Source organism: Scylla paramamosain, chromosome 27 (assembly GCF_035594125.1).
Source record: "Scylla paramamosain isolate STU-SP2022 chromosome 27, ASM3559412v1, whole genome shotgun sequence".
Classification (NCBI taxonomy): Eukaryota; Metazoa; Arthropoda; class Malacostraca; order Decapoda; family Portunidae; genus Scylla; species Scylla paramamosain.
The window spans coordinates 7098503-7110623 of NC_087177.1; the positions used below are offsets into that span (position 1 = coordinate 7098503).

The 12121-nt window shown below is 36.9% G+C and overlaps 1 protein-coding gene across 1 annotated transcript; it reads left to right on the forward strand.

The window, feature by feature from the left end:
• The first annotated feature begins 2196 nt into the window (after positions 1–2196).
• LOC135114106 (uncharacterized) lies at positions 2197–10075 on the forward strand. Its single transcript, XM_064029807.1, has 4 exons — positions 2197–2286; positions 5571–5643; positions 6026–6199; positions 8184–10075. Exons 1-4 carry the CDS (start codon positions 2212–2214, stop codon positions 8396–8398), a joined length of 537 nt encoding a protein of 178 aa, XP_063885877.1. The 5' UTR covers positions 2197–2211; the 3' UTR covers positions 8399–10075.
• The last annotated feature ends 2046 nt before the right edge of the window (positions 10076–12121 follow it).

Consider the following 12121-nt stretch of genomic DNA (forward strand, 5'->3'; position numbering starts at 1 on the left):
CTGTTTCCTTTCATTGTGTCTCTTCTCCTTACAATATTTATGCAGAAACTAAGATTATTGAGCTGACAATGAGGATACTGTGTGGATGAAAATAAACCAAGGTCTAATCTAGGTGAAGAAATAAATTGGAGAAATTAAAGAAATATGTTTTCAATTTCAGTGTTAACCTAATATATTCCATTTGGAAGTGTTAAGGTGATGAACGTGAAGGAGTCTTTTTTAATTAATTTATTTATCTATTTGTTTTATTGTTTATTTATTTTATTTTATTTTATTTATTTATTTATTTATTTATTTATTTATTTTATTTATTTATTTATTTATTTACTTATTTTTATTTTCATTTATTTATTTATTTATTTTTATTTATTTATTTTTCTTCTCACTTTGTAAGAGGATGTCGACTCTAGGAAAATGTGATCCATGGAAATGAATGCTAGGTGTGAGAGGAGCCCATGAAGCGGGAGAGATATGCACAGTAGTTTGTGTGATCTTATCCATTTTAAAGAAACTTCTACTGTATTGCTTCGGAAATTAGAGGTAGAAAACTAAATAATAGAAAAATTCCCACTAAAATATGGAATAAAAGTACATTTGGTTTCTACAAGTGAAGACAGAAGTTTTCTAGGGTCTCCCCAGCTGTATTACGCATATTTCACTACAGAAATATTCAGATAAACTATGGTTGCTCGACAAAGACAATATTCTGATTTTTTTCAAATATGTCAGCATTTCACATTATGTTCCTATGAAGTATGCATGTTACTGGGCTAAACTAGTGCGCCCTAAATGTAATATTCTATGGTGAATTGAAACCAGATGTATATATGTAATGGTTTGATTCTGGTAATGTAATTTATTACGTATGTAATCCAATGTAGTGAGTGCACCAAGTAATCTCAAATTAGTATTATTGTGATGGTGATATAAACAATTACAAAAGCAAATATATTTGTTCAACATATTTCTTAGTTAATTATTATTTTACCAATCATGACACTAGTATTTTAGAAACTATAATAGAATGGCATGAAAAGGAGGAGCAGTTTAGCTACACCCGTGAACTGCAGACTTGCAGGCACTACACTCAAAGGTTTCATATGGTATGGCAGAGAGAAGGAGACCAATTTCTTGGTTGTACAGTACGTCAGAATTCTCCAAGCAAACTGATGCCCTATACCTAAAAGGATTTAAATGGTTATATATTGAGGATTTACAGCAATAATTTAAAACAAAACAAAAAAATCACACGCACACACACACACACACAGAGAGAGAGAGAGAGAGAGAGAGAGAGAGAGAGAGAGAGAGAGTATTTTTGACGATAGGTTTAGTTACATTACAAAGACCAAACAGATAAACTCAATTGATCATCGCCATCTCTTCCAGCCCTGAACCACGCGGGTCTCATTCAGTGTTGTCTCCACGTTCGAAAAAAAAAAAAAAAAAAAAAAAAAGCAGCAACCATCTTTAAAGGCAATATAAGTAGTGGTTATAGTTATGCAGCCAACAACAGTAAGCTACAGTTGATACTTTACATGATATGTCGCAGTACGCAAAATACTTACTTTTGGTAACGAATATGTAGGTGCACAATCGTGTTTTTAAATAGAAATGCCCTCTTTGCGCACTGCAGCAGCATATAATAATAATATATATCGCCAACTGTAGCTTACTGTTATTGGCTATATAACTGTAACCAATATTTACATTAACTTTAAAGATACTGCACTAATGCATTCATTTAGCACACCTTTTGAATTTCAAAGTATTTTGTATCATGGATGAGAGAGATATAATACAGTCTATCATCTTTGCTTTGTATGGTTAAGGAAATCATTTAACAGCTACCTGTGGTCCTTTATTAATTCTCGTTATCGATGTTATTATCTCTAACCATTACACCAGAGAGTACAGATTTTTCACAACCGACTTTCAGCCCTTGTTCATTTAGTATATTCATTGACATGCTGCTTGTTTTCTGAAGCAGGGAAATTGTAAGGGAAACAAACAGGCTGCCAAACGTACGATGTTCATATTTCTTGCTTTGTCATTCATATTGCGTATTAATCACAATATTGTATTATTACTGAATGCATCAGATCTTGTATATTTAAGTCGAGTATAAACAGTATTGGATCAATTAGTGTATTGTGTGTAAACTCCATCACTGGCAGTAAAGGCGAGGCCGAGAGATGAAAGCGGGAGATAATGCGCAGCCGCCGGAATAAGTATTGGTTTCCATTGGACTCGTTGCCTCAGTTCCTCTCACGTCCCCGCTACGGCGTGAGTACTATTGTGTGTAATACTGTAGAGAAACTAAACAAGTAGCATCTGCTGAACTGGAATCCCATCAGTGACAATCCCGATATATTACGAGGACACTTTTCACAAGGGAGTGGGAAAGTCGGTTGGAAGCGAGGAGTGAGCGTCAGAGGGCAGATCCAATAATATACGCTGTTGAGGGAGGGCGGCGTCTTTTGAGGATGCTGTAAAATATTCACACGGTAAGTCCAGTTCCGTGTCACTGAAACGATATTGTCGTGCAAAACTTTTTTATCGTTCTAATTGTAATGACGTAATTTTATATAACCCTGTTTGTCACTTACACCGATGGTTGAATTAATGATTGTTAACTTTATGCAGGTATATGTATATATTTTTTGTAGTGAGAAATTTCATAGCATTTGCTACCTCGTAATTCTTGGTTTGTTAGGAGGATACTGGCACGTGACCGGGAAAGGATAGGCAGGAAGGATTGAAGGAGAGGGAAGAAGAATGGAGACTCACAGTGATATGGTTGATGTTCTCACAACCATTCGGAATCTATAGAGCAAACAAAATTAATGAAGTAGAGTTTATATAGTACTGACAAGCGCTAATTATGACCCTTGGATGTAAACAGAGGGAAGGGGAAAACAAAAAGCTATGAAGAGCTAGTGAAATGAGGATAGAGAATGAACAACGTCAGGCTTGTTGATGGAAAAGAAGGATAATATGCGTTTGTGAGGTCTGTTCATAAAAAAAAAAAAAAAAAAAGAAGTAGAAGTAAAATATCAAAGGGACGGCAGTAGTAAAAGCAAGCCGGAACGTAGTATTGGCAGTGATAGGCAACATGCGTGTAATGATTAGAATACGTCGATGTATGATCTTCGGTTGAGTTACCTGACAAATCATTAAAGTTATTCACCTGTTGGTTATTAGCACTTACCAATCCAGTCCTCTTAGGCAATTGTGAGGGGTGCTCATCCATCAAGGCTGCGAGAGGGGGTGACTGGAACGTGTTCAGGATGTACTATTTGTCTTGAAGAGGAATGGGCTCAAATAACCTTCTGAGTTGTGGTCCAAGCTAATATTGTTCGTTGTATCCATCGACGGGTGACTTAATTTACATTATTATAAAGATATCTAACAACTATGAATATATTAATGAGGTCATTGCCATTATTTCTGTAATATGTACAGGAAGAATTGATGTCTTGCAATTGATGTGATATATGCGTATTATATTATTATTATTTTCTTCTTTCGCTGTGGTATTTTGCCGACAGATAAATAAAACTTATACTAAATGAGATAATGAAAAAAAAAAAAATAGAAAATAGTGGAACTTGTAAAAAAAAATTAAATATAGTATAATACCAAAGGTTAGACTTCCAGATTTAGAACCCAATCACCAAAAAAAAAATAATAATAATAATATAAACAATAAAATGAATAAACAAATAAGAATGTTGTGTTGCATGTTTCACGTGACTGAGACACCCCGTAATTACCACACACAGCTCAGCCACCCGCACGAAAGGAGCACCCATGCCACAGGTGGCCCGCGAGTCGCAGATTCATGTCTGGTTCATCCGCAAAACTTAACTATTTATCTATCTATAATCTTTCTATCTATCTATCTATCAGTCTGTCTATCTATCTATCCATCTATCTATCTATCTGTCTATAATCATACCCGAACATCTCGCAAGAAAGGATTTTCATGATGCTCGATTCTAAAATGCTCTTCCCCAGGCTTGTCACCCTAGCTGCTGCCAATATAGAAGTGCAGAAGGAGGCGTGTCTGTTGTTAAAGTGTCTTTCTGCCAGAAAATTGAGAAAGTAATCTCTGTGTGTATGTGTGTGTGTGTGTGTGTGTGTGTGGAGGGTTGGACGGAGGGGGGTGTTCGCGTGTATGATGAAGGACAGCGTCGGCAGCGTAAAGGGGCCTGCACACAGTCATACATGTTGGCATACTTGCATGACAAACACGTGTATGAAGACTCATCACACAGTCATACTAATTGGCAACAAACATCAGTCAGTAAAGTGTGTGCGCAGGAACGACATGTCTCTAGACGAAGACACCCTAATTGGCGTTGGGCTAGCTTTAGCGTTAAAGAAAAAAGAAACAAAGAGATCGAAATGGGCAAGAAGCTGGCTTTTAAAAAGTAAGAAATTTTCACATTCAAACTGTTACTGCCCCAGATTTCTTTGAATTTTCATGTTTTTTATGTTCTCTCCTGAACGCAGAACGTAGGCTATTTATTTTCTTCATGACACCGTCTCGAGTGCATTCTGGCTCTAGTTCCTTTAGAATTTCTACAAGTTGAACAATCCCTTTATTCCTTTCAATTTTATTTGAGTATTCTTGGGATTTGACTTTCCATAGAGCCGGGTGTTCTCTGTAGCAATTTATAAATTGTAATATAATGTTCTTCTCATGCTGTTTTGCATTAGCGCACTCCGTACTGCTGTTAATGGACATCTTCCCTCACAACCTGTAAAGCTCAAACTGATGTTTGACGGTATGACGAACTGTCAGACGTACCAACATGTATGTGGACATATAAGCTCCGCCCAGAAAAGTCAAGCTCGGTTTGATTTTCGTCATACAGTATGACCAACATGTATGCCAACCAAACTCACCCATCACACGGTCAAACTTAGCTTCATACACGTGTTTGTCATGCAAGTATGCCAACATGTATGACTGTGCGCAGGCCCCTTGAAGGATGAGCAGTCAACAGACGCGAACATGAGTATATAATTCACTGCAGCTGCAGCCAACGTTAAGCACGGCACCCTCACTCCGCTGCCTTGTAACTAACTTTTCCGTTATTTTGGCCTTGTTTGTTTGCCATTTATAATAATTATATTGGGAAAAGATTGTACGTATATTTTCCTGTATGTATTATTTTGAAATACAAGTTGCTTTAACTACCTTATATCTTGAAATCATACCGTATTATTGTGCATATATTAGTATGCTTTTAATTTGTACCGAAGTACGTATGAAGTTGCCTTTGCAAGTCATTAGCCTTATCGCCGCTAAACCATCTCAGAACTTCTGTACTGGCGTGAACTGTGGTGATCACTGTGATGTGCAAACTCTATACGTTGCGTCAGAAGTTTCCAATGGCTGCTCCCTCTCAAGGCTAGCCTCTTGAGATCAGTGTATCTCGAAATAAGGACAATTACCGTACAGCTCGAGTAGGGAGAAACTCCTGGAAAATACAGTTAATAAGGTGTATTAGAGAACGAATGCAAAACACAAATATAGATTTTTTATTTATTTTTTTCAGAAAATGGCCATGCCAAAAGGTGTTCGTTGTCAGCTGGTGTTGCTGTTGTTCCACTTCTTGACACTGGAGAAAGGTAAGTGACTTGTGTTGGTAGTGATACAGTAACGTATTTAATTGGTCATTCGTAATCTTGTATTTTCCTGTACAGATCAAAGAACATGGAAGGGCAAATTCAGTTCATTCGCCTAATTCATTTCGTGAACGACGAAGGTTGTAAACTTAAATCCTATAACTTTTATCCAAGTCTGAAATAATTTCGTAGTCATAACTCACAGAAAAAAAAATCTTAACACTATACATTCTCTACGAATAAAAGAATATTAAGATAGTATCCCTCAAGAATATTTACTCTCTCTCTCTCTCTCTCTCTCTCTCTCTCTCTCTCTCTCTCTCTCTCTCTCTCTCTCTCTCTCTCTCTCTCTCTCTCTCTCTCTCTCTCTCCGTGCTGACAACAGGTGTCCGGGGCATCAGCTGCTATGTTTGCTCCTCCAAGAATGGGTCAGACGTGAACTGCGAGGACCCGTACCACCCCGCCCATTCTGTCTTCTCCCAAGACTGCAAAGTGCCCAAAGAAGGTCACATTGGCCAGTTTCCCGCCAACTATTGCGTTAAAATCATTGGGACTTCAGGTGAGAGAGTGTATTCCTGCTGATTCACTTGTTTTGTTTTGTTATGAGTGTCCTTCCATCCTTGGCTTTTAAATAGTAGATGCTGTTGTAGCCTGGCCTTGAATTTTAGGATTTTATATATATATATATATATATATATATATATATATATATATATATATATATATATATATATATATATATATATATATATATATATATATATTAACGACATAACAGATGTGTGTGTTGCATTATATAGATACATCTATCCACAAGGTCAAAATCATGAAGGTCTTATTTACATTGATGATGATGATGATGAGAACAACTGCAACAACACGACAGAGAGAGAGAGAGAGAGAGAGAGAGAGAGAGAGAGAGAGAGTCGCAACTGTTCATCACTGTTTTCTCACTGTGTCACAGTCACTTACCCTCTCTCTCTCTCTCTCTCTCTCTCTCTCTCTCTCTCTCTCTCTCTCTCTCTCTCTCTCTCTCTCTCTCTCTCTCTCTCACTCTCTCATTATTATTATTATTATTATTATTATTATTATTATTATTATTATTATTATTATTGTTATTATTATTATTATTACTACTACTACTACTACTACTACTACTACTACTACTACTACTACTACTACTACTACTATTACCACCACCACTACTACTACTACTACTACTACTACTACAACTGCTGCTGCTGCTGCTGCTGCTGCTGCTGCTGCTGCTGCTGCTGCTGCTGCTGCTGCTGCTGCTGCTGCTGCTGCTGCTGCTGCTACTACTACTACTACTACTACTACTACTACTACTACTACTACTACTACTACTACTACTACTACTACTACTGCTGCTGCTGCTGCTGCTGCTGCTGCTGCTTTTTTACGCTTTTTTATGATTTTCATGATTACAGTCTTAATAGATATATCAATAAATGCATAATGTTACGAACACACACACACACACACACACACACACACACACACACACACACACACACACACACGCGCGCGCGCGCGCGCGCGCGTAGCAACAATGGTTACCATGTTCATGATATTAATGCAAAAGGTTTGTTCATGTCATCTACTGTTTTCAAGCGAAGGGGTGGATTTCAGTGTGCCGAGACACAGTTTTCACGATTTACTACCTGTTTTTATTTATTTATTTATTTACTAATTTTATTTATTTGTTTATTTTTATTTATTTATTTTTTTAAATATATTGTTACGCTTGATTCATAGACGAGATAAGTCATCTCAGTTAATGAAATAACGATATTTTCTTGACCCTGTTGTTGTCAAGAGCGACATGCGTGCATGGGAATGGTGAGAATAGATCATTATGGGAAGGAGGGAAGTGCGGGTACCGTTGTGGGTGTCTCAACCTTGAAAATTATCGTTTTAGTCTTTATCTTGCTTTAACGTAAGGGCGTGGATAACATTTTTATAATGGTTTTGTCTTTTTCTCACTTTTCTTCGGACCATCCTTAGCTGCTGTTAGATAAGAAAAGACTGGCTACTTTTTAATGCGTTAAGGTTATGTAAGCCATTAAGCGTTATATACATACCATAAAGAATATAATTACTCAGGATTTTTTTTTTCTTGTAATATATTAAGGCAGTTTGGTCCAACTGCGGGACCGTGGGCGAACACTCATATTAATATATTGGTTAATTCTAAAACATGAAACAAATGTAAACTATCTGTGATTCTACAGTTATGTATATGGAATAAAACACACACACACACACACACACACACACTATTATAAGTGGCTCTCAACTTTTAAATTTATCGCCAAAATGGCCTAGTGTCGTTGGACCAGTCTACATTAAGGTCATGTCTGTCACTGATACACTCATATACCGGTGAAAATAGAAATTATACCTCTCATTATTTGAATTTCTAGTCGCATACCCTTTTATGTCCATTTTTCCCTTGACTCTTTCTTCACTGTGACCAGAATAACAATACGAGTTCATCAAAACTTCACCCCGTGTTGCAGTAAGGACGAGTGAGTCGTTGATGATCCGGACATGCGTGCTGGAGAACATGGACTCGCAGTGCGGTGTCTTCAAATTCGGAGGCGAACAACTAACTGGATGCATCTTGACGTGCACCTATGATGGCTGTAACGCCGCCCCGCCCTCCGCCATCTCCCACCTCTCCCTGCTGCTGCTGCCCCTTGCCTTACTGTTCACTGTTTATCGCTTGTGTTAATTGTTCGTGACTTCTGAGAGTTGAGGATTTTGTTTTCGCAGTTGTTATTCTCCTCAAATGGATGAGTGTTAAAGATAGAGAAAAATGTATCTCTGGACAGGGTAGGAAACAAAAAAAAAAATTTAATCTTTAATACTTTTTTAGCAACGCAGTGAGAAGTCTAGTGAAATTATTGAAAGCAACTTACCATGCAACGTCACAAGTTCAACTAGTACATAATGTGCTGACGGCGATAGTTCTAACAGATTTCCAATACGATCGAAATGAGAGAGAGAGAGAGAGAGAGAGAGAGAGAGAGAGAGAGAGAGAGAGAGAGAGAGAGAGAGTCATATATATCAGCATTCGTCTGCCAACATACAGAAGGAATGACCTCTATGAATAAATATAAACTTGTTGAAGACTTCGAAACAAAAGAAAGATTCATGGTCTGTTTTAACAAAGCTTCGGATTTTTGTGACCAGACTTCATAGTGAAAGAAAGTATTTTACAAGGAAGTATTGTCACTAGCGGTGCAATAAAGAGGAAAGATTCATGTACTAACCATTATTATGTTTATACAGTATTATATAGGTTACATTTCATTATTTACTATCTCTAATTACTAACAGTAGTCCTTGCAGCATGATGGTCATGTTGTTTGGTGTGAACATGTGAAGTGATAACGGCTTTCACGAGAGAAGCGAGTATAGGAGTGTGTTACCGTCATTGCTTGAGAAAAGAAAATGTGGAAAGACCTTATCACTTCCTTGTCATTTTCCCAGCCATCCCTTCACCCTTTGCCACTTTACTGCTTAAAGTCTTCATCTTCACACGATTTCAACGATGCCCTTGTGCGTGCGTGTGTGTGGTATGTGTGTGTGTGTTGTAGTTATAGTTGTTAGAATCTGACACAGCGTTTTGATTAATTGCCTTGTCTTGGAATATTTTTTTTGGCACAAGCCATTGTAAGTATATCATCACAATTTTTAATCTCGTGAGACCACCGATGAGAAACAGAAGGATTCATTACTTCAACTATGCTTCGAATATAATTGTCAGTTATCATCTAGAATGAAATTATTTTAGCTTTAAGCGCGAGTATCTTCCAGGAATCCATTGCCAGAAGAGTGGTTATAGAGCAAGATTATTTGTGCTGCATACGAATACATCATTATTCAGCATGTTTATTAAGTCCTTACAGCGTCACTGTGATCGTTATGGTTGTTAACATAGTAATGGCATTTAGCAAAGAGCGAGACAAGGATCGAGAGAACCCTGCAGTCTATGAGTCAACTGAGTGTGTCAGTTTTGTGTTGGCTGTGGAAGAGTGAGGTTGAGAGAAGGGCACACCACCGCCACGTTGAAGGCAGGGTGAGCTGTGGTGAAAGAATCGACTAATTAATGTTAAGTGTAATCTGCTTTAGTTCTGTCCCCAGTTTTTGTTATACCGTATGTTACTTATCATTCTTAAATTGTTTGGTGTAAAATTATGCAATATTTAACTACTAGTTATAGTGTAGTAATTTTACATATATCACTAGTTGTTTTCTTGTACGGTGACATGAAGTGTACGAATATAGTTAAGGTAAAGAGTGAAAGCTACAGACAATAACGAAAAAGACGTCTGACAAATATAACGTGTGAGTAATTTTTTTTTTTTATGTAATCGTGTCCTTCGTTATAAATTTTCATATACCATTGGGATTTTCTTTTCTCCGAATTTCAGTTCGTCACAGAACCTTTAATCCAGTAATCTGGCAAGGCGGTACTACAATGAAGTAGAATTAGTTAAGAGATAGTTAGTATTCCTCAAAGATATGTAATTATTGGTAGCCGGTAATTTATATAATTGTCGTAGTGGATTTTTTTTTTTTTTTTTTCTCTAATTTCCATAATGTCAAGATTATAATATGGAAGAGAAAGGGAAGAAAACTTCATCTACGTAAAGTAGGAAAATGTCTATTTAGTTTACTTGATAAAATTGATACACCCACTTTCATCATGCTTTTCTAGATAATTCTCTCTCTCTCTCTCTCTCTCTCTCTCTCTCTTTCTCTCTCTCTCCGACATGCGCCCCGAGATTTTCACATGAATGAAAGATTATAAACTATACTTCCAGTCAATATATCTTTGATATTTATATATTTTTGTTTAAAACAAACATATTTCTAGTTTTAATAGTCAAAGAATTGTTTATAATAGAGGAGTTAGATGAAATGCAGACGAATGTAAGTGTGTGAAGGGATTGTGGTGGCATATAATATTTACCGATTCTGAAAATTAATCCTTGCAAACAAATACTACTGATATTTAAATTATTCGAAATTATAAATGATGGCTTGAGAAATGTTTTAACATTTTTTTAGGAAAGATTATATTAATATTCCTAATTAGTAGACGTGTGTGGAAAAAAAATTGGATGAAGAAAAAAAAAGTTTATAAATCCAAATGAAAGATGCTAAAGCAGTGGTTCTTAACCTTTTTAATAGAACACCTCCTGTAAGAAACTGTCCTTCCCTCCACGCCTTCCTCTCTTGCATCAATGAATGAAATCACCCTGCCCCCGAAGACCAAAGACCCCGATGTGAGATCAGAGGGTAAACAGAAAGGTACTTAACCCAGAATGTTGCAAGGTCCAATATGAATACCCTCATTTTGCATAGTGTTTTTTTTTTTTTCAGCAGTGCTTTTTTTCATAAGTTCTTTTTCTATTGCACATGACTTAGTCTCCATTATTTTCAATTTTACCCTCGGGTTTCATAAACCCTGTCTGGAACAAAGCAAACTTTAGTTTGCATTTTACATCTTATCTTTCTCTTTGTCTCCAGTTATAAGATTACATGATCTTTTTGGCACATCTTTAGACCTTATCTTTTCAGTTACCCATTGTTATGTAATTCATTGTTGGTCTTCATCTGTTTTCCAAGATGTTTTTAATATCCCATCCCATTTAAAATGAAGATCTCTAACCTGTCACCTTTTTACAACTATTGTCGATTTGTTCCAAGTTTTTCAGTCACATAATTACTTGACTTGCTTATGTTGACGTTCTTATCCAGTAATTTATTTATTGAGGGACGGAAATACCAGTGACTGCATAATTCTTACTCTTCCTAATCTAGTAACTGTTTATTTTATTCTTTTTTTTTATTTTGTGCTATTTTTCACTTACACTTTTGTCACTTCATTTATAGTGTTTTTGCTTTCCCCCATGTCAGTAAGACATGCAGTATAACGGTATAACAATACAGTAAAATCCCTCTCATCCGGCACATTTTTCCCTGAGCCTTAAAATCAATAAAAAATCAATGTGTACTCATAAAATCGATTAAAATTCCTGTGCGAGGCATACTTTGTCCCCTTGCCACCAGAGCGCACTGCTTCGCGCCACCCGTGGCCCACTGCACTGTGTTTACTCAATGACTCAGTCCCGCATGTGCACTATTTGTCGCCTGATGCCTTCATCATGCCTAAAGTTGTAGAAAAGAGGAAGCGTGTTGTGCTTACACTTGAGCAGCTGATCAGATCAGCTGATTTTTGTTATGGTAAGATGCGTGAGTGTAGGGTGGTGACTGTGGACATAATTTCACTTCTATTCAAGTATACGGCATGTCGGCGGTCCCGTTGATGCCGGATGAGAGGGATTTTACTGTACTGATTTTTCTGATGCAATTATCCCATCTATATGACTATACAACACTATCTTCAACTCCCCTTTTTCTCTATTGCTCCATGGCTTCTTGT

Excerpts from the sequence above, each read along its gene's own strand:
- LOC135114106 (XM_064029807.1), top strand. The coding sequence starts at position 2,212 with ATGCGCAGCCGCCGGAATAAGTATTGGTTTCCATTGGACTCGTTGCCT. Across the intron at positions 2,287-5,570 it reads TCTCACGTCCCCGCTACGGC|AAAATGGCCATGCCAAAAGG; the intron begins GTGAGTACTATT and ends TATTTTTTTCAG. Across the intron at positions 5,644-6,025 it reads CTTCTTGACACTGGAGAAAG|GTGTCCGGGGCATCAGCTGC; the intron begins GTAAGTGACTTG and ends TGCTGACAACAG.